Genomic DNA, 26,138 nt, shown 5'->3' with positions numbered 1-26,138 from the left:
GAAACAGAGGTTGACTTGCTTGGAATCACACAGCTAATAAGTGTCTGAAGCTGAATTTGAACTCAGATCTTCCTAACTCTAGGCCTTGTATTCTATGCACTGCTCCACCTAAAAGAACATTTTCAAGGCCCCACCAGCTAGGCAATTCCTCCTGCTATTCAAACTTCATGCTGGATGTAATCTATGATATCAAACAACAGTGGCAAGTACTGATGTCCCTCTTTTGTGCCTTCCTTGATAATAATCAGAGGGGCACAGAACAAAGTTCTCATTGTTGTTACATCTTTCAAGGAATCTTGTATATTCTGACACGTGCATAGAAGGGTAGTTTTTAAGGAAGCATTTTGCTCTACCAGATCAAAATGTTTTTCATACAGTCAACAAAAAATAGTGGGATCATGTATACTCTTTACCTTTCAATCAATTATGAAACTATGAAAGTAGTGGTTTGCTATGGAATATTCTTTGCAAAAGTCTTTCTGTTCCCTTCTCGCACATTTATCAAGTAAACCCTTGATATACATGTAATTATTCACAAAGACTTTGTTGAGATGGGAAAGTAGAGTGAATCAGAGCTATTTATGTGAGTCAGAGCTATTTACATTTTCCCAATTGTCTTCTTTTCTGGTAAAAATAAGGGATGTGATTCCCCCCCCCCCCCCATATTTGCTTCTACCTTTCTTTATGACATCTCAGAGAATCAATTGCTGAATACTTGGTCTGGTCTTGCTACTCTTTCTCTCTTAGTTTTTTATACCATTTCTACTTTTTCATATAACATGTTGGGGGCTGTAAAAAAGTCTGAATATGTGTGTATACAGAGACACAAACACATAATATACATACGTCCACAAAAAAACCTAAGAAAATAAACACAAGGTAATGGGGGGAAGGCCCATAGCAGCTGGGAAAATGATAAAGCTCATACAGTGAGCTAAGTTCTAAAGGGAACAAGGGATTCTACAAGGTAGAAGTTAAGAAGGCATATATAATGTCAAAGTTAAAGGATACATCCTTCCTTCCTAGTAACAACTGATAAACTGTTTTGTGGAATATTCTTTGTAAGGGGGTTTACTGGAAAATGTTTTTTTTTTTTTTAAAGCAATCGGGGTTAAGTAACTTGCTCAAGGTTACACGGCCAGATATTTCTGGGTGTGGTACTGAGTATCTGAGCCCGTATTTGATCCAGGTTATCCCAACACTGGAGCCGGCGCTCTTACTCGCTGAGCCACCTGGCTGCCCCTAAGCAATTGGGGTTAAGTAACTTGCTCAAGGTTACACGGCCAGGTGTTTCTGGGTGGATGCTAAGTGTCTGAGCCTGGGATTCGATCTCCAGGTGTTCTCAACACTGGAGCCGGTGCTCTTACTCACTGTGCTACCTGGCCGCCCTGGAAAATGTTTTATAAAAACATTTTTATATTAATTTTATGAAAACAAATCACACACACACATATGAAAAAAAATAGTTGTATTAAAGCAAAATTAAAAGTTTCACTTTCACAGGTTTATTTCCTGAATGAACTAAGCCATTTATATGAAGGCATAAAATTAATTTATTAATCCCTCAAATAGGGAATTACTAAAAAGTGTTTCTAATGTAATTATAATTCTTTTGTTTACTCATTCAGGAAAAACTACTTATAGTATGGTTAAATGTTGCGCAGAATATCAAAGAAGACAAAAATCACTATCTCTACTCTTCTTAAATTTACAATTTAGATGTGGATACAACATATGAAATGTTTCACAGAACTCAATCCTTCAAAAACCATTGTATTAAAATACAAGCAAGTTCATGAGATCACATATCACAGATATAGACCTGGAAAAGCACTTAAGAGATCCATGAAATTGAAGCCCATTGAAGTTAAGTATTTATGCAGGCTCAAACCCACAGTAAGTCACAGAGTCAGAATTTGAATAAAGTTCTCTTAACTTATAAATCTAGCAGTCTTTGCACACTAAATTAACTTCTTGTGATTAAACAATACAAATTGTATATAGTATCATAATACTACTTCTTGATGGAACCTATCAAATAGTTAAGATTGAAGAATGGAACTGAAAAGGGTGATACCTGGATGAACTCAATAATATGTCATCAAGAAAGACCACATGAATAGCTGAGGTAAGTAGATTTCTTTGTGGAAAGTAAGGGTTTATGATAATTCAGGACTGTACTCATTACCACCAGAAAGTAAAGAATACCTTAAAGAGCCAAACTCAGTGATTAATGTAGATTATGGAGGGTAGTGTTAGAAAATGTTCAGCACATCACTACAGATATAAAAATTTAGTACTTACCAAATATTTAGTAGTAAGACATGATGTGGTGGCTAGAACTATACATCGGAAGATTGCTATCTTTCATGAACTTATAGATGACAACTGAACTAATAAGTCATACTGAAATATAATCATTGTACAGAACTGTTGCCTACAATTGCCTGAATATTAAAGGGACCTATAGAAACTTAAGAATAGCATTTTTAAGAAATATCATTATATCAAATACACAAAACGCCCCAAACTACAGGGAATTAGAAGCTTTCAAGACCTAACAGAGGAGATCAAAATCAAGCAGGAGCAGGATGACGGGATTATTATTCCTGCTGAACCATCTGCTACTAAGGTTATACCAAGGATGAGCTTACAGTTTAATATTTTAACTGAAGTACAAAAAGCAGGCATTTTGTCCACATACAATAGTTCACGGAACACTAAATATAAAATAATAATAGCAAGATAACAAGTTGTCCCAGCATCATTTGTATCTGAATTCCACTGAACAAAATGAGAACATGAAGAATAAAAACACCACTACTACTAAAGTAACAGAAAGTAAAGGGAGTAATAATCAGCTAGCCCAGGGGTGAGGAACCTTTGGCCTCGAGGCCACATATGGCCCTTTAGGTCCTCAAGTGCAGCCCTTTGACTAAATCTAAACTTCACAGAACAAATCCCCTTAATAAAAGGATTTGTTCTATACAACTTGGACACAGTCAAAGGGCTGCACTTGAAGACCTAGAAGGCCACATGTAGCCTTGAGGCTGCAGGTTCCCTACCCCTGAACTAGCCTCTTAAGACCTGATCTGGTTCTGAAAGGAAGTTAAAAGAAGGTAGAAAGGAGGCATAGGAAAACATTCTAGGAAGAACAATATGAGCAAAAGCCTAAGTAAAATGTGTACATAATAACTCAACAGACTGTTGAGGGCAGACAACTTTAACCAAAGACAGAGCTTAATAAGTAGCAAAAAGGAAACAAAAACTAAAACAGAAACATACCTTCCATAGAATGGAATTCTTGCTTTGGTAGCATTCTGTTTTAATTGGTCAAATGCTCCTATGAGATAAAGAATTAATGAATCTTTTGAAATATGTTATATATAATTTACAAAAATTAATTTGAAATGGTGACACATTACCTGCTCTGAATGTGTCTGCACATATCAAACAAGTCTTCCAACCTTTTCTCTGGTAATAATAGGCTAACTGTCAAAAGGAGAGTCAAAACATGTAACTACTATCACCTAGTTTTATATGCTTAAGATTTTTTTACATTGCATTTTATTTTCTATTATAAAACTAGTAAAGTGAAACCAGTTTAAGGAAACTGCATTTCTTTCTTAAAAATTAATCTTTTTGATTGGTGACCTATAGAATACAAGCCATCTCCTAAATAGGTTTCACTGTCTGTTTATATTATTGTCTTAGAGGCAGTAGATGGAACAGTTGGATAAAGCAAAAGACCTGGAGTCAGGGAGACTAAAGTTTAAATTCTGACTCAGATACTTGCCAACTGTGTGACTCTGGGCAAGGCACTTAATGTCTACCTGCCTTAGTTTCCTCACCCTCATCAATAGGGATAATAATAGCACCTAGCTCTCAGGGTTGTTGTGAGGATCAAATGAGCTGACATATGTAAGATGTTTTGCAAACCTTAAAATGCTACCTATTATTACTAGTATCAATGTCTTTCAAAGGATATAAAATGATGTCACTACTATAGATATCACGTCTTGAATTTACAATAGTCAAAGTCTACTTCAGGCATAAAAGGGATGTGGAGAAAAAGTTAAGGGCTGCTACAAAGTATAAAGAGCTAGAAAATAACATGCATAAGCAGATTGAGAGTACTGAACATGTCAGGAAGGATATGAAAGGTCTTTGGGTACAATGAAAAATCTTTACAATCACCCAAAACAATGTTAAAAAGACAAAATCAACTTTTTATATTAATAGAATTCACATATACATAGTACTTTATGCTTTCAAAGAACTTTACATACATTATCTCATTTGATTATTCATAATAATGAAATATTATAGGTATTATAATAACAGAGAATATTAGAGTTATAAGAATAGCTAGCATTTATATAGTATTTTAAGGGCTGAAACACACTTTACACATATTATCTTATTTTTAAGCTCACAACAACCCTGGGGGGTAGGTGCTATTATTATCCCCATTTCACAGATAAGGAAAACTGAAGCAGAACTGAAGCCATTAAGTGACTTGCCCAGAGTCTCACAACTAATAAATATCTGAGGTCACACTGAATTCAGATCCTCCTGACTAGCTCTAGCACTCTGTCCCCACTGTACCATCTAGTTGCCTTTGAGGACACATAAGCCACAGTTATATATGCTTCAATTTTACAAATATTTTCTTTAACCAGTAAGTTAAGTATGTACATTATATCTACATTCTATAGATATATAAACAAAGTATCAAGCAAGTTAACTGATTTGGATTATGATCACACTGCTATTGATAAGACACTCAAACCCACCATGTCTTCTAACTCCAAATCCAGTGCTTTTATCCCCCTTTTACATCACAATTGTCCCTTTAAAGACAAAAAGTGAGGTCTGTTATAGGCAGAACCTCTCATTTTGAAAGTAAAACATTTAAATAAAAACAAGGGGTTTTGTCTGTTCAGACAAGCAAATGGGAGTCCTATCTGAATAAAAGATGCAGACAGTCATTATTGCTGGAAGTCAGAAAAGTAAAAAAAAAAAAAACCAACTCAGCTAAAGACACCTAATTTTCATGAAATAATAAATATTTTTTATGTCTAATGCTGATTTGATGAGTCCTTTAAGAAAACTGGACTTACAGTAAATTTGAAGTACTGATTTTTACATAATGTACTTCAATACTTTTAAGGATTTGTGATTTTATGGGAGAGGAGAAAAATACCCTTCACTAATACAGACCATAACCTTTCCAACATCTGAATAGATAGTCTTTAATGAATCACGTTTTGGGGGGACACCTTTTGATGGCAAGTTTCTCCCAATTTAGGTGGCTTGTTCATTGGATAACAGATACAGAAAGTTAACATTAAATCTTTCTAGCTTGGTAGGATCTTCTAAACCTTGTGCTTTACTGGCAAGGCTGTCAAGAAACCAGGGTCAGGAGCAACTAGGTGGCACAGTGAATGGAGCACCGGCCCTTGAGTCAGGAGGACCTGAGTTCAAATCCGGCCTCAGACACTTAAGACTCACTAGCTGTGTGCCATTGGGCAAGTCACTTAACCCCAATTGCCCTACCCTTCCCCCTCCAAAAAAAAAAAAAAAGCAAAAAAAGGGTCAGCTCCACACCAAAATGAGGCTTCAAAGTAGGAGTAATAGCATCAAAACCACTATTCACTGTACCTATGACTGACCAGTGGTAATTTATATTATTATTCTCCATGCCAACTTTCAAAAGCTATTTAAAACCAAAACAGAAATCTTAGGAAAATAATCAAATTTATCACAATCTAGACAAACACTTTATAGAAAGGAAATCATCGAGAAACAGCAAAATTCTTATTTCCTATATTGTACAAGCTAGGAAAACAAGATCACCACATGAAGATATAAAAGTCAAATTAGTGAATTTGTAGAAAGATTAATTAACAGGTGAAAATAAGAACTGGCTTTTACAATAGCCAATTTTTAGAACATTTCTCTAGATGACATTTTAAAAGTATCTGGTATAATTTACCTTGGAACATGTTGTGGTTTTACCGCTACCCTGCAGCCCAACAAACATAATAACATTTGGTTTCCCTTTGGTTGGTGTCCAGGCTTTAACTCCAGGGTCTACAAGCTGCATAAAGAAAATCAGATTAAAACACGCTAAAATTTGAAAGATTACAAAAGAAGCAAATATGTTACAATTAAGCTTAGATAACTCAACTTTTCTTTTATTTTCTCTATATGAGTTAATTAGCTTTGAGCTCTTCAAAAGAACTAGCTGATTCAACATAATTATTTCTGAGTTAATAAAAGTAGATTATCACTCTTTTGCTACTTAAGATTGTAAGACTAAAGGGTGTTCAAACTATTTCTTATTCATATGGCATGTTTTCAAAAGTTTTATGCTGTAATTATTCAGAATAAAAATATCTTTGATATTCTATCAATCAATAAGTATCAAGTATGAGCCAGACAATAGTCTAGGTAGTGGCAATTCAAGTACAAAGAACAAAATAATCCCTACTTGCAGTTTATATTCTTTTTTGTTTGTTTTTTTGCTTTTTGGAGGGGGGAAGGTAGGGCAATTGGGTTTAACTGACTTGTCCAAGGTCACGTGGCTAGTTTTGTGTTAAGTGTCTGAGGCCGCATTTGAACTCAGGTTTTCCTGATTGCAGGGACAGTGCTCTATTCACTGTGGCACCTAACCACCCCAAGAGCTTATATTCTAACAGGGGAGATGTGTGTGCGCACGTGTGAGCATGTGTGTGTTTGTATGTGTAGAATTATGTAAAAGGTAATTATAAAATGAGTAACTACAAATACATACAAAGTAGTCTGGAAGGATACTAGTAGGAGAGAGATTCAGGAAAGACTTAATGCAGAAGATGATGCTTGAACTGCAACTTAAAAGAAGGGATTCTATGAAGAAAATGTAAGAAGGAAGCTCATTCCAGGCATGGGGACAACTGGTGAAAAGTCACAGGATAGAAAAGAGAGCTTCCTGTGTGACGAACAAAGAGAAGGCCCGTTTGGATGGATGGAAGTGTCAGAAGAGGAGTAATGTTCAATTAAGCTAAAAAGATGGGCTAAGACCATCAAGTATAGCACTATAAAAGCTAAAAGAGGGATTTAAATACGATCTGAGAGGCAATAGAGAACCAGCAGAATTGACTGAAGAGGGGAACCACATGCCCAGATCTGCACTTGAAGAAAATTACTTTGGAAAAAGTGTGTAGGGTGAACATAAGAGAATCAAGGTAGTAAAACCAATTAGAAGGCTGCTGTAATAATCTAGGTAAGACTGATGAGGGCCTGAACTGAGGCCATGTGAGGAGAGAGATCATATGTAAGAAGTGTTTTGAAAGCAGATGTGGCAGGATTTGAGTAATGACTGGATATATATGTAGGGTGAAGGAAAGTGAGGAGTCAGGTATGTTGCTGAGATCACAAATGTGGGAGGACAGAAGAATGGTGGTATCCTTGACAGAAATAGGGAAATTTGATAGAGGGTGGGTGGTTTTTGGGGGAAAAAAAATTAAGTTTCTTTTAGACATGACGGGTCTGAGATATGCCTGAAACACATTCAAGTCTGAAATATCCAAGAAAAAGCTAGTACTGTGGGACTAGAAATAGAAAGACTAGGACTAGATATATACTTTTGAAGTCTTCTGCATAGAAATGATTAAATCTATGCGAACTGATGAGGCCATAGCTAAAGAGAACAGAAAAGGAAGAGAAGGGCCAAGACAGAATGCTACAGGGAAGTAAAGAAAATGAGGCCTAAGAAAAGACCTTCAGGTTTGGTAATTAATTGTAATTTGGTACCAGTAATTTAGCAATCACTGGTAATCTTGTAATGAGCAATTTCATTTGAGCGAAGAGGTCAAAAGCTAGATTGCAAAGGGTGGAGGAGTTAGTAAAAGGAAAGGAAGTAGAATGCAGAAGCTTTCAAGGATTTATAATACAGAATGATAACTTGAGGGGATGGCAGAATCAAATGATAATTTTTTTTTTAAGCAATTGAGGTTAAGTAACTTGCTCAAGGTTATACGGCCAGGTGTTTCTGGGTGGGTGCTAAGTGTCCATCCCAGTTCATCCCGACTCTGGGGCTGGTGCTCTTACTCACTGCGCTACCTGGCCGCCCCTAAATGATAATTTTTTAAGGGTAGTAGAGACTTGGGCATTTTTAAAGGCAGTGGGCAAAGAATCAGTTAATAGGGAAAGATTAAAAATTCATTACCAGGTGAGGATGAGTGGCGATACAATCTACTGGAAAACATGGAAGGGGATAGAATCAAATGTAGATGAAGAGAAGCTGGCCTTGGTAAGAAGGGTTACTTCTTTGACAAAGATGGGGTGGGGGTAGGGGGAAGAATAGGCTAGCTAAGGAATAGCTAGCCAGAGTAAACCTATCAAGCAGACTTTTCTCAGTTCCAGACACTATAGCTCCTCCTTTCAGTCATTTCACATTACAGCTATAGGTTATGGCGATTCTACAATCCATTCTGCTTCAAATCCTATTATTGAGGTAACCCAAGTTCCAGCTAGTGACTTAATTCCGTAATTTGCTTCAAAGTGGTAAGATCCAAAATCTTGCTTCCCTCACTTATTACTGCTCTCCCTACACTGAAAAATTATATGTAATCTGTTGCCAGAAGAACCTTAGTTCCTTAAGGACAAGGGCTGTTTTACTTTATCTTTGCATCTCTAGTGCTTAGCACACAGTAAGTGCTTAAGAAATGCTGGCTGAATTGAACAACTCAATTCAACCCACATTTATTAAAATCCCACAAAAGCAGGTAAGAGGTAAGGTCCAATAAAAGCCAATCTTCAATTTTATCAGTGTTATTCCACTTCTGCCACTCACACACATGCGACTTAATCAGTGAGGAGAATGCTAAGTGTGGAGTATGGTGATCAGCAAAACTAATCTATAATTTATAGCTTATTGAGCTGTATGGGGAACTACAACATAAAGTGACTTTATACATGATCACATACATAGTGCATATCAGAAGCATGACTCGAACCCAGTTCTTCCTCACTCCACCACCTTTCTTTATGAAAGTTAGTGAGGAAATGAGGTCTAACAACTTACGAAATAAGTTATATTCCAAAAATGTGTTTATAAGTTGGATATTTGGAGCTAAAATTCAAAAGAAATACCATTATGTATAGTAACTAAATTCTAAAAAATTTCATTTAACTCATGATGCCTGTTTGTTATGGTATTAGCCTGAGTTCTGGAAGTTTGAATTAGGGAACCAAGCAGTGAGAGAGAAAAGGAAGAAGAAAAAAATTTCCACCTATTTGGATGAGGTATTAGGCCAACCCTAGGTAAAATTCAGAAATAGGTAGTTTGTCTTTGATATCCTTTTAAGCACCTTTTAAAAGTATTTTTAAGCAGCTCTCTTCCAAATCCTTTTCTCTCCCAGGCCTCCTAAAGTGATTAACTTACTTCAGACCCTATCACAGAACTTCTAAATCTGCCCCACTCTTACCTCCAAAATTCCACTAATATGAATAGCAAGTATTTGAGTGTTAACTATCTCCTCCCAAAATTCCCATTATTTGTACAGATGGTTTCAGGTGGGTGGTAGAAGGAAAACAATCTAAACCCCAGTGGCCCTTATTCCTTCCAGTATCAAATATAAAATTTTGTTTTCCCTTCACAACCTGGCCCTTTCTTACACCTTTCCAGTCTTCAATTTTATACTTTACTAGGTTCCAGCCATACTGACTTCTTTGTTATTCTTCCCACACATCATGCCATCTATTGAACCTGTGTTTTTTCAATAGAACCTCCATTCCCATAATGTTCTTCCTGCTCACCCCATATCCTGGCTTCTTTCAAGTCTCAACTATAATCTCATCTTTCACAAGAACCTCTCCTTGTCTCTCAATGCTAGTTCATTTCCTTTGAAATTACCTAAAATTTACCCCATAAGTATTTTATATGTGCATAATTGTCTACATCTCCCCAACAGAATGTTAATTCCCTGAAGACAGGGACTACTTTTTTGCCTTTTTTGTATCCCCAGCACCTAGCACATTGTCCTGTACATAGTAAACAATTAATAAATGCTTACTATTGTAATTAACCAATCCTTATTTATATATGTATAGCCCTCTATAGCATTTACAAATGAATCTTTATTTTGTGGAATTTTATCAGTTTAACAAAACGATAAATTTCAGGTAATGAAAAGAAAAATGTTTTTATTCAGGGAAGCTAGAGGGAGGAAATCAGCTCCCTCCAAATTGCTCTTGATCTTCTATTCTTCCTCTACTTCTAAACTCAATGATTATTTGCAAGTATGGGTTGTTTTATAAATCTAGGATAGTCTATATAATGCAATTTCACTAATTCAGATTTCACTGTCAGAATCTGTCATAATCTAGACAGAGACTGGGATGATGATTTAGCACTGAATGAAAAAAAGGCCTTTGCTAAATCAAACAACTGTTACAAAAATAGAAAAAGGATATTTCCCTACTTTAGAAAAACTTTTTCTCCCCACAGCCTCTGTGTCTGCCGCCTGCTGCGAGAGGAAGAAAATGGCTGTGCCACCTACTTATGCTGACCTTGGAAAATATGCCAGGGATGTGTTTACTAAGGGCTATGGATTTGGCTTAATAAAATTGGATCTGAAAACAAAAATCTGAGAATGGACTGGAATTTACAAGTTCAGGTTCAGCAAACACTGAGACCAGCAAAGTTTTGGACAGTTTGGAAACAAAATACAAATGGTCTGAGTATGGCTTGACATTCATAGAAAAATGGAACACAGACAATACATTGGGCACTGCAATTACTGTTGAGGATCAGCTTGCACATGGACTGAAGCTGACCTTTGATTCGTCCTTCTCACCTAACACAGGGAAAAAAAGGGCTAAGATTAAGTCAGGATATAAGCAGGAACATATCAGTTTTGGCTGTGACATGGATTTTGATATTTCTGGACCTTCAATACGAGGAACAGTGGTACTTGGCTATGAAAGCTGGCTGGCAGGCTACCAGATGAATTATATATAAATCTTAGGTGACCCAGAGCAACTTTGCTGTTGACAAGACTGATGAATTCCAGCTGCACACCAAGGTGAATGATGGCACAGAATTTGGGAGCTCTATTTATCAGAAGGTGAACAAGAAGTTGGAAACTACTGTCAACCTAGCCTAGACAGCAGGAAATAGCAACACTTGTTTTGGAATAGCAGCCAGGTTACACCCAGACTCTAAATCCAGGTATCAAACTGACATTATCAACTTTGCTGGACTGCAAGAATGTCAATGCTGGCGGCCACAAACTTGGTCTGGGACTGGAATTTCAAGCCTCAAAGAAGTTGTACAATCACTTAATTTTAAAATATCTTGCAGGATAGCTACCTTCATTAATTAGTGTACCTTTCCATGTTGTATGTCTGGGATGCAAGTATTGCTATACATCAATCATGTTAGACCTCCAGGTTAAAGATGATGCAGCTTTAAAGTGTTATCCTTTCAGAGATACAGAAGAAACCCAACTTGGAAAAAAGGTCCTTTCAGCTCTAGGCTTTTGAATTCTTTCAATTCAACAGCTTTCAGAATTCTCTAAGGATTGAAAGGGTGCATTGGGCCACCTTTTTTTTTTTTTATCTAGAGATAGCTGCTAGTGGAAGGCAATGACATGTAGGCACTTATTAAATGTGGACTGATTAAATGAATGCAATTTTGACTTCCTGAGAATTCATGGTCCACTGCAGTCAACTTGGCTACATATCTATCCTAAGTGGGTAGACAGAGGCTCATTCCTTGATGGAGTGAAAAACTTTTCTGAAAAGGGGACTCTGTTTTTCTTAAGACAAATTCTCATGAATTGTTCGTTTTGATTAGTTACTTCTGCCAAAAGTTGTCTGCACAGTCCTTTTAGGAGTCTACTTTGTACCATTTTGTTGTGGAGCCAATCTGATGTGATTAAGCCAATAATGTAGTACTTAATTCCCAGTCTCACTGAGGTTCCATTCACTCTGACTGAGTGACATATAAAGAGGCTGCTAGGACACAGAACAATAAGCAGGGAAGAGTCTGTGTAACTGTGTTCACATAGTGACATCACTTGGAATCAAAATTGGACTTCTGTTGTATTCTCACACTAATTTTTTTTTAGCAATTAATGGATACATTTTAGAATCTTCCATATTGTGTGGAATTAGACACTTTCCCCTCCAAATGCTGCACTTACCACTACTTAAAAAATACAACTTGAATAAAATATTGAAACCTCACAAAAAAAAAGAAAAACTATTTCTAAATACTTTAGAAATATTCATTTAGATATAAAAGCAAGATCGGTATTAAGTAGCATCTATTTAATAGCCTCCTGGTTACTTTAAGTGTACAAAAGGTAATAAAAATGAAATTTTTCTAATATTCTACAATTTAATTGTACTCTACATCAGTCCGAATTAGTGAGGCTTTCATGAACACAATTTGTCCTCAAAGACAACTTCTCAAGACTTTCTTTTCTATAATGTTATGGAATGTGTAGATTCACAATGACCTATAATATTTCAGAATATTCAAAGGCTAAACTGGTCCTTTCCTTTTAAAGCTTTGATGAAATGTCCTAAATAAATGTTTTATACTATATAAGTATTGTTCCTATTTTTAACACTAGTCTAGGTTCAGCTGTTTAATCTATGCAGAGAATTACAGTATAAATTTAGTATAGTTTTACCTTTACAAGTTCCTTAAATACAGCATGCTGAATCATTTTTCTTTTGTTCAGACCGGATGCCATTTCTTCAAGATCAATAGCAGACCTACACAACAGTAGTATTTGAAGTTTTTTAACAAAACAAAAAAAAAAGAAATAGCAGTTATGTCATTTCCACCTTCCCCAAAATGTGTTCCTATCAAAGAATGCCAGTATATTTGAAAGTATACTTTAAAAATGTTCAGAAAAATTCAATCTTTTGTATGCATGGCCTTGAATTTGAAAACTGGGTAATTTACAAGGGATAAGTACCATTACAGAAAATGTACGTATTACTTTGTTGCTTTAACTATTAATGATAATAATTCCACTTTGTTTGCCTGAAGTGTGTTGGACTATGATTTCTTGAAATTCCTTCCTGTAATAAGAACTATAATTCTATATGTAAACAGACATCAAAAAGTTTTATTGAAAAATATTAGATGAAAATCGTGTGCCACTATTTTTCAAACTTTCTAAACCAAAAAAGTTAAAGTATCTGTTCTGGTCTCATTACAATCACTCTTCTAATATCAAAGGAACCTTGAAAGTTTATGTCTTCAAATTTTCCATTCAGAGAACTGGATTAAATGCTTTAGATGAGAGAAAAGTACTATATACTAGGCTAGCCACTCAAGTCATACATTCTAAACAGTAATGGCTTGAATATGAAGAGGAACAGAGAAATTTTGATTAAGTTATAATAATTCTATGTTCTATCTGCTCTGCCACAGCCAGATCTACTTTTTAGGGGAATATTATAATTATTGAGATCAGATGGCTTACTTTACTTCCTTCAACATGTGGGGGAAGGTTGAAGGGAGGCAGAAGAAGGTTATGGGATACTAGACTCACACTCTTCAGTATAGAAGATGCTTAGTTGGATATTTTATATCACCTAGAAAAGGTAACATACCCTCAAATTTCTAAGTAAATTCTCAAAAGCTGAATAGTAACAAGAAAATTCAATTTAAAAAGGACCTGCCATTTATGCCAGTAGAATGACAATCTGTAGTTTGTTCTTTGAATGACAAAAAAATTAAAATTTACATAGGGCATATATGCATAGTAATCTAGGCCTCACAACAATCCTGTGAGGTACTGGTAGGTAGCATGGGTATTATTATTCTTATTTGACCATCAATATAGAAATATACTATAAAACTCAGATTTTGAACAAAGTACATTTTTTACCCTATATATCTTTAGTAAATAATTAATTTCTATAGTTTCTAGATAATTCCTCTCTACAGTACAAACAAGAAACTTGTTTTAACTGACTTTGTTTAACTTACTTGACATTTTCTCGGAGCTGTTTCACCAACTTAATATTAACATCAGCTTCCAACAAGGCTGTGCAGACTTCTTTTAGCATAGCATTTAAAACCTAAAAAACGAAACTTGTCATTAAAAACTACCAGCTTTTCATTCTGATCATGACCATAAAAACAATGATAACAAAATCACTCTAAATTATTAGTTTAACAAGGTATGGCAATACCCTATTTTGTTACAAAGTATAGAAAGATGAAAGAATAAATCCCCCTTAGTACTACTTTAATTTACTGATACATTTTAGCACGGAACTTGCCAAACTGCCAAATAATGCTCCCCTTCACAAACACTGAACTACAAGTAAAAAGTATTTTGTTGCTTCTCAATGTGAACTTTAGTTGCATTTTTATAGTCACTGTGTATATTGTTTTACCTGTTTGCTTTAATTTGTATCACTTTATATAAATCTTCACAAATTTCTTTGAATTCTTTGTATTTTTCACTCTTTACAAAGCAGTAAGATTCCATTGTAGCCAAAACCCATAATTTTTATTTCTATTCTCTTTCCTCAACAATACATTGTTCCCATCTCCCAATCACTAGGCATACACTTAAAAAAAAAACAACTTTTTATTCACAAGTACCATTGCAACGAATGTTTCTACTTAGGAGTCTGTTCCTGTCATCAATGACTTCTTTGGAGTATAGTCTCAAAAGTAGGATCTCTGGACCAAAGGGAATAAATAACTCAATAGGATTTTTTTGGGGGCACAATTCCAAACTTTTTTATAGAATGACTGTGCTCATCCAAAGCTACATCGACCACTAATTGTGTCTTTCTTCTCATAGGTCCCTTCGAACAATGAGTTTTCTTATCTCTTAAAATCTTTCCTAGCTTCATGATTATGAGATATTTAAAGGTGACTGAAATTTAGACTTCTCTATTAGCAACTTTTTTTTACTTAAACATTTGATTAGACAGGTTTGTATTTCTTCTTTAGAAAACTGCTCAAATCCTTTAATCTTTTCCTGTCAGAGTTTTGTTTCAATTATCTACTAATTTTGGATGTCATTAGTCAAAAAGCCCCCCCCCCCCATCTACATATTTTTTTTTTGGAGGGGAAGGCAAGGCAATTGGGGTTAAGTGACTTGCCTAAGGTCACAATGTTAGTGTGTCGTTTGAAGCTGGCTTTGAACTCAGGTCCTACTGACTCCAGGATTGGTGCTCTCTTCACTGCTCCCCCTAGCTCCCCCTAGATATTTTCTTCCAATTTTAGGTGCACTGTTGTATGTGCAAAAGGCTTATCTGGATAATCAAGATTGTTTTGTCTTTTACAATCTTTTCTATCATAACTCGGGAGATAAATTTTTGTCCTATGATAATGATAAAAAATATCCTTATAAAGTTCCTTTAATTTTTTATGATTTAAAAAAATTAGGTTGTTAACTCATATACAATTTGTGGGTAAGATGCAGATCTAAATCTTTTTCTTTTTTGGGGGGTGGGGAGGGCAATCAGATTAAGTGACTTGCTCAGGATCATATAGCCTGAGACCAGATTTAAACTCAAGTCCTCCTGACTCCAGGGCTGGTATTTTATTCACTGTGTCCCTTAAATCTATTTTTCACCAGACTGCTTGCCAGTTTTTCCAGAAGTTATTGGCAGATAGTAAATCCCTTCCCTAGCTATCTTCTTGGGTTTATGAAATACTAGACTACTATGTGCCTGTATTTGCAGGGCTTATTTATCTAGTTTATTCCACTGAATTGCTTTCCTATTCTTAATACAGTAGCAAACAGTTTGACAAATACTTCTTAGTAATAAGAACTGGGATCTAACTGCCTCTTTCTGCTTGTTTTTACAAATGAATTTTTTTACTTTGTCAAATTCTATTCAGCAATTCAATTGATACAACATTAAATAATTCAGATAGTATCATTCTTTTTGCTATATTGGTATTATCCAGCTATAAACAATAAAATCTTTGTGTGATTATTTGTTTTTTTATCTGTAAAGGATTTGTTGCCACTGTATTTATCTAAGTCTTACATGTACCTTAGTAGATTAATTCCCATATACTTATGTCTTTTATCTTTTTTTTTTTACATCATCATAGTTTTCTTTAGTATTCTTCCCCTTACCTGTTTTAGGGAGCCATCCAATATAACAAATAGTAGGGGCAGGGTAGGGAAGGGAAGGAAAGAAAGGAAAGAAGGAAGGAAGGAAGGAAGGAAGGAAGGAAGGAAGGAAGGAAGGAAAGAAAAAATTGGTACAATTGATCAATATGAAAAAGTCTAAAAACATGTGCAACGTGCTATACCTGTGGGCCTCCCACCAACACAAAGAGATGGGTTGGGGGTATCTTCTCATTACTCTTCTTTTAAGTCATACTTGATATATATAATTTTGCTATATTCACTTTTGATTTTTGTGTGTGTGGTTGTTCTTTCCATTTACATTGTTGTAGTCATTGTCTAGGGTAGCTAGGTGACACAGTAGATAGAGTGCCAGGCCTGGAGTCAAGAAGACTCATCTTCCTGAGTTCAAATCTGGCCTCAGATACTTACTAGCAGTGTGACCCTGGACAAGTCACTTAACCCTGTTTGCCTCAGTTCCCTCATCTGTAAATAAGAATGGCAAACCATTTCAGTACCTTTGCAAAAAAAAAAAAACAAACCCCAAAACTGGGTCACAGGGTTGGATACAACTAAAAAACAACTGAACCACAACAAAAGTCACTTTCTATATATTTTTTCATTCTGCTTTACTTTATTCTGCCTCAATTCATATAGACATTTCCATGCTTCTTTTGTATTCATCATATTCATCACTTCTTTCAGCACAGTAATTTTCAATACATTCAAGTACCACAATTTGTTTAACCCTTCCGCATTCAATGGACATCAATCTTCTTTGCAATTCTTTTCCATCACAAAAGTGCCACTATATTTTGATGTTTTCTTAAATGGCATTTCTTTTTTCCATCTTTTTTCCTCATCAGTTTCGTTGGCAACATAAAGAAAGGCTGATGATTTGGGGGGATTTACCTTTTTTTCTGTTACTCTAATTTATGAATTTGTCTTTCGTTTGCAATAACAATATAAATAAAATCAACATAGAGGAAAGATCAATCTTGAGTCAAATACAAATCAATATTGGTGTAATAAAAGAACAATAACTCTCCTTATTTTGTTCATTATCAGGAAACTAACTTTTTTTCCTGGAATGAATTTTTCTGGAGGCTTCTTAATATACTATCATAACATTTGCAAAAAAAGATTTGCATCTTCTTTGCCCATTTTTATCCCTTTAATTTTACTTCCTTTTCTTTTTGCTATATCTAGTACTTCTAGGACCACAGAATAGTGGCAACAGTAAGTACCCTTGATTTACTCCTAATTTTAGTGGGAAAGCCTGTCCTGTAGTTACAAAAATGGTTTTAGATAGATACTTTTCATCATATTAAGAAAAAATTCTTTTATTTTTAATCGTTATCCTTTGATAAACCTTCAGATAAGAAATTACCACGAAATGATGGTAATTAATTCATTGTAGATTAAAAATCTATTTTTAATAGATTTAATAAAAAATAGACTTTTAATCTACAATGAATTAATTACCATCATTTCATGACTCAATTTCAATGTAATAATTTAAATGGCAGGAGGGGAAATGATCAACTATTTTTTTTAGTATCTGATTGTATTCAACAGGCATAAACTCAAAATTTTTGCACGAAAAAATTTTAGGATTTGGACTTCTAAAGACAGAAAATAAATGAAGAAACAATTTCTCAGAACAAATTATTTGGGTTTAGAGGAAAATGTTATTAGTTAATGTCTTATTGTAACCATTTAAGAAATCTTTCCATAAACATATCAATGGCCAATGAGGAATTTAGAAAAACTATAAAATTAAATAATGCATTAAATACTTATACCAATTAAAATATGCATTAATTTACATTAATATTTCAAACTCTTTAAAAATCATTACAACAATAATGCATACAATGTGATAAAAGGCATTAATTAGCCTTTACCATTAGCCTTATCTCTATTTTACAAATGAGAAAAATTATCACCAAAAAAATTTAGCACCTTATACAGCAAGTTAGCTAATCTGAAATCAGCTCAATGTCTCATGACTAATATGTTTGAATGACTAAGAAGGAAGATATAGGAGCTTCCAAATAAAGTATGGAAAACCTTATATTTTTAAGGTTGATGAGGTTTTTTTATTCTAGCACAATAATAAATGTGTATTCTCTACTTTTAACTAAGCATGCTCCCTGAAGGCCTATGAAGCTGTACTCATATTCACAAAGTAAAGGTTTTGTGGAAACAGCCCTCTCCTTCAATTCCAGGAGTTCTTTCTTTGGGCTATAAGAAAGAATCTGTGTTCCCTAGATAAAACTACGTTTCTCGTATGTTACCGTCTATGAGAGGCTTTACCATTGTACATACATAAAAACTATGTCACAAAAAAACATAACTTTCTGGTATAGAATATGTGTATTTTTAAAGATAATACTAAAAAATACTCTCAGGCAGCCTGCCTTTAGTGTCCAGGCTCTGATACCTATCAATCAGTGAACAATGTATATACCACAGAAGGAAAAATTGAGAAGCTGACCATTCAATAGTTATACTGTTTCCTATCAAGTATTCCTCTGCTGTCAATTTTCCTTATCATTCACACAAAGAAAATAGAAAGTTTTATAGGGTCAGACAGGTTAAGTACTACTAGTTTCACATTATCTGCCAATATCCACAGGAAGGAAAAACTAGGAAACTTACTAATTATTCTTTTATTTATACTTAATTCTAAAAGTTAAATAAGTTAAAATAATTATATATGTCTTCAACAGTAATAACATATTAAAGTATAGAACGAGTCTGGACCCCTGATGCAAAATTGAATACTTACAAAATTAAAATAGACTTGAAAAATTTAACAAATTTTATTTGGTAACAGCTAATTATAGAATATAGCCAAGGCAGAATGTCAGAAAAACAATTTATTTGTTTGCATGAAGTATATATGTAAAGAATAATTTATGAAAATGCTAATTATTCTTTCCTTCTCTAGACATTAGTTATGGATATTCCAATATTCCAAAAACCAGAAGAAAATATGTTATAATGAAAATAGTAAAACTAAAAATAAGGACATTCACAGATCACGGGTAATATCAGCTAATAAAAAATAAAAAGGGAACTTATATAGGAAATGAAAAGCACTTCCATCATCATTAACAGTCAGGAAAAGGGAAAGATGAAATAATAAAGTTCTGAGATTAAAGGATGTTCAAAAGAGCATGTTTTAAAGTTTAATGTGTACTGATGGAGGAAATAAGGAGGGCCTAGTAGTCAACTCAGAGAGGGAGAGTACAACATAAAATCTAAGTTAATATCAAAAGGGAATAGTACCTACTTTTTTGTGCCAAAGTTTTAATTAATTATTTCTAGGAAAGTGAGGCTAAAAATAAGGTGACAAAATAATCCCACACACTATAGTTGGCTTTTGGATTTTGCCTGACAAGTAAATCTTATAAAAATAAACATGAGCAGAAGTAGTACCAGTGTTACTGCTTCTGCTTTAACCTCAGAAAAATCAGTAAGAGTTTAAGTGGTAGTCTATACGAGAGGGGTTAAACACAGGGCCCACAGGCTGAATGTGGCCCACAACACTCCCTGAAACCATATTAAAAAGTTATTGGGAAGTAATTCAGTAAAATAAATAAAAATGCAACAAAACATAATGTTAATATGTGGTTTTCTAAGTCAATATGTGGTCCACAGGAATCCTTAACATGGTTTAGTATTCCCTTGTTTCTATTTGACACCACTATATAAATTTTGTATCATACCAAATACATACCTCTTCATTGATAATGGTGGCATTGCTCAATGATCGTAGTGCTGAGGTTATTTTTCTTCCAAGATCTGCTAACACCATCTTGGCAGCTTAAAACAACCTTAAAAAGTGATATCAAAAAACAAATAAACAAAGAAAAACAAAAATAGTTAAAAAGAAAAACTTGAAGCAGTAAATATTATAATACAAACAATTTGAATTTGGATTTTCTAGCCAATTTCCAATAATTATAAAAACTGGATTTGGTGAGACTGGTTTTGTCAGTTGCAAGGGATTTGATTTTAGAAAGGCAGATTGGTACAGTGGATGCAGGGATGGTTGGAAGCCCTGGGTCTACATACTACCTCAGACATTATTAGCCATAACACCCCAGGCAAATTACTTAACCTCTTGTGGACCTTCGTTTCCTCACCTGTAAAATAAGGAAATGGGACTTGATGGTAAAGTCCTTTCTAGCTCTAAATCTAATCTAAATCTAAATTCTATGATTTTGAAGAGATCACTTAAAGAAAGAAAGGAAAAATGAAGTATTAAGGAAATTATTAGTTCCTAATCAAGAATCTCTTTGTTACATCCTGTAAAAAAGAGATACTAAAAATAGGTTCTGCCACTGCACTGCCCTGCACCTCTTGCCCTGGGGGCAGGGGCTGGATCCTGCTCTTCTCTCACCCTGGATCAACAGGGTTCTTTCTCCACTGACCTTTTACTTTCTCTTTGGCATTTATGGGGTGAGAAGTCTGAAAACAGCCACAGCTGCTGGTGATTCACTCTCCTAAAGTCTGCTCCAGCTAGTCTGGGCCATCAGTCTGAGCCAGCACAGGACTGTGCTCTGCTCACAACTTGGTGTGACAGACCCTTCTTGTCAGCCTGCCAGGAATTCTTCAGAGGGAGATTTGTTTCTCTCTTGTCATTTTGTGGGTTCTGTAGCTCTAAAATTTGTTTACAATCTTTTTTTTTTTTATAGGTATTAGAGGTGGTTGGTGTGGGAGCTCAAGTAAGTTCCTGCTTTTACTCTGCCATCTTGGCTCCGCCCCTCTGGGCACTTTTCAAAGTGACTAAAACAAAAGTTTGCTTATTTTGCCTGAACCAAATCAAGCAGATGAGAAGCCAAGTACTATCAATTTTTCTCCAGCCTCTTTCAATTCTACTCAAAATCTTCCTTGCTCTCTCTTTCACCATTTTTGCAACTGACAGAGCTTCATGGGTCTGGGAGGTTGAGTAGTGAGGGAAGAGCAATTGAGAGTCTATGTAGAATTAGTCTAGTGGAATACTGCTTTGCCCTTAAGATCAAAGAAATACTGGAAGCTTCACCTTACAATTCTTTTATTTTTTAACTTAGTATTTTATTTTCCTCGAACATGTACTAACAATTTATTCATTTTTAAAATTGAGTTCCAAATTCTTTCCCTCATCTAACCCCTTCATTGAGAAGGTAAGCAATTGAAATAGCTTATACACGTTACAGGTCTTTCATAACACAGGTGGAGAAGAGGAAGTGGATAGCAGAGTGGATCAAAACCCAGAATCCTCCAATATTGCTTACAAGTAACATACTTGAAGCAGAGAGTCACACAGAGAAAAGGTAAGGGGCAGCAACAGAATCTATTGTGTTTCAGCTGAAGTAAAACAAAGCAGGGGCAGTAATCCTTAGACAAAGTAAAAGTAAAAATGGACCTAATTAAAAGAGATAAGGAAGGAAATTACATCTTGCCATAGACAATAAAGCAATCAAATTAGAAGAGCAAGGAATAGTCTACCTCAGATCTATGGGGAGGCGAAGAATTTATAACCAGACAAGAGATAGAGAGCATTATGAAAGGCAGAATTGATTAATTCTCATCATATTAAATTGAAAAGCTTTTGTACAAACAAAACTAATGCAACAAAGATTAGAAGAAAATTAGAAAGCTGGGAAACAATCTTTATAGTAAATGGCTCAGATAAAGGCCCCCCCTCCTCAAATATATAGTGAATTGAGTCAAATTTATGAGAATACAAGCTATTCCCCAATTGATAAATGGTCAAACAATATAAACAAGCAGTTTTCACATAAAATAAACAAAGCTATCCATAGGCATAAGAAGTGCTCTAAATCACTTTTGATTAGAAAAATATAAATTAAAAGAATTCTGAAATACCACCCTCACACATTAGATTAGCCTAATGAAAAGGAAAATCATAAATGTTGGAGAGGATGTGGGAAAACTGGGAAAGAAATGCACTGTTGGTAGAATTGAGAACTGATCCAACCATTCTGGAAAGCAATTTGGAACTATGCCCAAGGGGCGACCAAACTGTTATACCGTTATAATGTTAGACTGTTAACTGTAATACCCTTTGATCCACCAATACCACTACTAGGTCTGTATTCCAAAAGAGATTGTAAAAAAAAAAAAAAAGGAAAAGGACCTACATGTGCAAAAATGTTTATAGCAGTCATACTTGTGGTGGCAAAATATTGGAAAGTGAGGAGATGCCCATCAATTGGCAATGGCTGAACAAGCTGTGGTATATGAATGTAATGGAGTACTATAGTGCAGTAAGAAATTATGAACAGGCACATTTCAGGAAAATCTGGAAAGATATGTACAAATTGATGCAAAGTGAAATGAGCAAAACCAGGAAAACAGTATACATAGTATTAGCAACAATATGTGATGATCAATTATGAATTACTCAGCTTTTCTCAGCAACACAATGATCCAAGACAAGTACAAATGACTCATGAAGGAAAATGTTATCCATATCCAGATAAAGAACTGATGGATTCTGAATGCAGATCAAAGCATATTTTTTTTCATTTATTTTATTCCTTTTCATGTTTTTTTCCCTTTTGTTCTGTTTCTTCTTCCACAACCATAATGAATATGGAAATGTTTTACATGACAGCATATGTATAAACTATATCAAACTGCTTACTGTTTCAGAAGAGGGGAGGGGAGGGGAGGGGAGGGAAGGGAGAAAAATTTAGAACTCAAAATCTTATAAAAATGAATACTAAAAATTTTCTTGATATGTAATTGTGGGGAAAAAAATACTATTTAAAGCAAAAAAAAAAAAACCCTAAAAAAAACCTAGGCAAAGAAGAAAAGAGAGGGCAGTCAGGTTATAGTTTTCAGTTAGGAAGGTAAGAAAAGGAGGATGTCACAGGTATCTCTGATACTCCATTTACTGGAATATTCTCCCTTAATCCATACTTTGTTAGTCTTTTGGGTAATGAGAATTTCTTTTTTCCCATCTGGCTGCACTACTTTTGTACTTCATCACACCCAGAGAAACATCATCATCTTTCAAGATCAAATCAGACTTGGTACTCATACCTCAGCAATACCCTCTACCTTGGGACCCTCTGAATGGAAAGCAGATTGAAGAGCTGCTCCCCAATTAAGGACCCCTACCTTCCCAATATGAACTGGATATGAGTGAAACAAGTGAACTGCTTCCTACCCCTCACCTTCTGGCCCCAGGTTAGCCATTTCTTCATTTCCCACAGGGCTGCTATACTCTAGAAGTCATCATGCCCCCTACACCACATCCACCCACCCAACCCCATTTCCCTTTTCAAATTTCTTTTGTGTTGTGTTGAGAGCAGGGACTGTATTTTTTTCTATTTGCATCTCAACATTTAGCATAGTACCAGGTACTTAATAAATGTGCTCAATAGGTTCTTGGTCAAGAAAACAGTCATCCTATACCTGATATCTAGAGCTGTTAAGTTTATCTGAAGGGTTCATCTTTTGTCAATTTTAAACTTTTATTATTTTCATCTTCAGTTCCTTCCTCCTCATCCTTCCCAACTCACTGAGCTTGGTCTCTACTGCACTCTCCTCTACATCACCAGAAAATACAAGTGCATCAAATAATGCAATATACGTTTATAGATATACTTATTGCTATGTATGTATATATACACACATATATCATATTACTATATTGTAACATAAAATTAGTAACACAACATAATTTTATATAATATTAATTACATATATGATTTTACTCTGAAATAAAAATTTTTTGTCCTACTCTATTTTCTTTGCTGTATGAACAAAAATAAAAAAGCACTCTGAAAACTGATATACCTTGGACCTTCATGCTATTTTAAAATTCTGGTCTTTCAAGGTTAATGGTAACTTATCTAATAGGCATTTAAAGGTCAACTCTTTTCCTTATTCTCAGAAATTCTTCCTCAACGCAGGCGCGTGCACACACACATGCATGTATACAAAGCACACATGCACCCCTGTACACACACTTGCCTGAAGTAGAAATTGTGGCCCAGTATAATACCTCTATTAACTCTTACTTGTTAGCTTCCCTTGCCCAGGACTTTCCTGGTTTTTGTTTTTTGTTTCTTCCCAGTGATCTTAAGAGAAGGATCTTGTTCTCCCAAGTTATTCTGGGAGATTTTTCAATTCTTCAAATTTTCTGGGCTTAAATTACTAAGTGAAGATTATTATAACATCTATGAAGGTAAACTGAGTCAAAAAAGGGATGTTAAAACACCTATAAAAACAAGGTACAAACCCTTTATTATAGAGATGGGGAAGCTGAGAGCCTAATGAGTAGATTGCCCGTGTTCATACAGCAGGTTAGCTGCAAAACAACTAAAACCAGAAGCCAGGTCCCTCTCTACTGCCTGTCTTTACTGCCTCATAAAGTTTTTGCAAGGACAAAGTAAACATGAAACATTTTGAAAACACTGATGACAAAATGTGACATTCTAAACAGGGACTGTGTTATTACTGTTTCATCATCTAAGAACGGTACATGGAAGTGAGGCACCAGAGGATAAGGCTCCTGACAGCACTCTGGGGTCTCCTCCCTTAGAGAAAAGTCACAGAGAAAACAACCCTGTGGCTTCAAACATTAAAACAACGGACATAGGTCTGTGATAGTAATGGCAATTAAAGATTCCCCTGTATTGGCTTGGTTTTCAAATTGATTGTGTTAAAACCCAGAGCTTGTTAATCCCACCTGTGGGATGGGCTTGTTGATGTGAAAAGAGAGTCCTGAACTGGGAGGAGCTGGTGATGTAGATTTGGAGAGACACTAGAGGAGGCAGAAGAACTTTTTGGAAGCAGCACCTCGTGGAGGCAGAGAGAGAGAGACTGAGAGAATTACTGGTGGCCACTTTGAATTGCCCTGGACTTTTGAGACCTGCCCCCTGAGTTGCCAAGGACTTGAGGAGACATGGCTGCGTTGCTGGTACTTTGTCTGTTTTGATGTTGTTTTGCCAGATTTGTCCACTGGTGAAAGACAGTCCTAGAACCCCTGAAAACATTAGCAAAACCCTCTCCCACGATTTCTGTAAACATACAACAAGAAAATCCTTCTTCAGGGCTTCTGAACCAACAGAAAGGTTCCCAGACCCCTGCAACAACAGCACTGCCCTTCACCAGTAGACAGCATTCACTCTCTGTCTGCAGGACAGTCTCTATGAACCAACAGAAAGGTTCCCAGACCCCTGCAACAACAGCACTGTCCTTCACCAGTGGGCAGTATTCACTCTGTCTGCAGGACAGTCTCAGGGCTTCTTAGCCAACAGCCAGGTTCCAGGACTACTTCAACAGGACTGTCTTTCACCAGTGGACAAATCTGGCAAAACAACATCAAAACAGACAGACAAAGTACCAGCAACGCAGCCATGTCTCCTCAAGTCCTTGGCAGCTCAGGGGGCAGGTCTCAAAAGTCCAGGGCAATTCAAAGTGGCCACCAGTAATTCTCTCAGTCTCTCTCTCTGCCTCCACGAGGTGCTGCTTCCAAAAAGTTCTTCTGCCTCTCTCTTGTCTCTCCAAATTTACGTCACCAGCTCCTCCCAGTTCAGGACTCTCTTTTCACATCAACAAGCCCATCCCACAGGTGGGATTAACAAGCTCTGGATTTTAACACAATCAATTTGAAAACCAAGCCAATACAGGGGAATCTTTAATTGCCATTACTATCACAAGGTCTCAAGGTTTAAAAGGAAGCCTGTTATTATAGCAAAAGTCCTGGCTGGGAAATAAATCAGAAGACTGGGTTCTAGTCCCAGTTCTTCTACAGTTTCCACTGCAAAGCATTTCTAACCAACAGAAATTTAATTGATATATTCCCTTATTCTATCTGCCAGCTAGATACACTATCTATACCTACTAAATCTAAAGACATCTAAAAGTTTCTTTGAATTCTAACATTCTGATTCTAAATTATCCTTTAGAGGAAAAAAAAACCCAAACTGATTTCATATTGGGCAAATTTTAAATGAGAAATTAGCAGTCAGTAAGCAGTGAACAAGG

At 35.5% G+C, this 26,138-nt stretch overlaps 1 protein-coding gene and 1 pseudogene across 4 annotated transcripts in view; one reads left to right on the top strand and one right to left on the bottom strand.

The window, feature by feature from the left end:
* SRP54 (signal recognition particle 54) overlaps window positions 1-26,138 on the bottom strand; it is a 139,174-nt gene that overhangs the window by 98,060 nt on the left and 14,976 nt on the right. For all 4 annotated transcript variants that reach the window (XM_069082247.1, XM_069082248.1, XM_069082249.1 and 1 more), the window contains 6 exons: window positions 19,867-19,963; window positions 14,003-14,094; window positions 12,690-12,774; window positions 5,999-6,103; window positions 3,426-3,492; window positions 3,286-3,343 (listed from right to left, as the gene is read on the bottom strand). In XM_069082247.1, the coding sequence (XP_068938348.1) occupies window positions 3,286-3,343; window positions 3,426-3,492; window positions 5,999-6,103; window positions 12,690-12,774; window positions 14,003-14,094; window positions 19,867-19,944 (485 nt within the window). In that variant the 5' untranslated portion in view covers window positions 19,945-19,963. The remainder of the gene's footprint in view (window positions 1-3,285; window positions 3,344-3,425; window positions 3,493-5,998; window positions 6,104-12,689; window positions 12,775-14,002; window positions 14,095-19,866; window positions 19,964-26,138) is intronic.
* Window positions 10,493-11,511, top strand: LOC138156807 (non-selective voltage-gated ion channel VDAC1 pseudogene; annotated as a pseudogene).

This window comes from Petaurus breviceps, unplaced genomic scaffold (genome assembly GCF_028583685.1).
Source record: "Petaurus breviceps papuanus isolate PSGF00001 unplaced genomic scaffold, PetGlider_PUasm1.0 164, whole genome shotgun sequence".
Classification (NCBI taxonomy): Eukaryota; Metazoa; Chordata; class Mammalia; order Diprotodontia; family Petauridae; genus Petaurus; species Petaurus breviceps.
The sequence above is the reverse complement of the archived record's forward strand: the minus strand, read 5'-3'. Positions and strand labels throughout refer to the sequence as shown.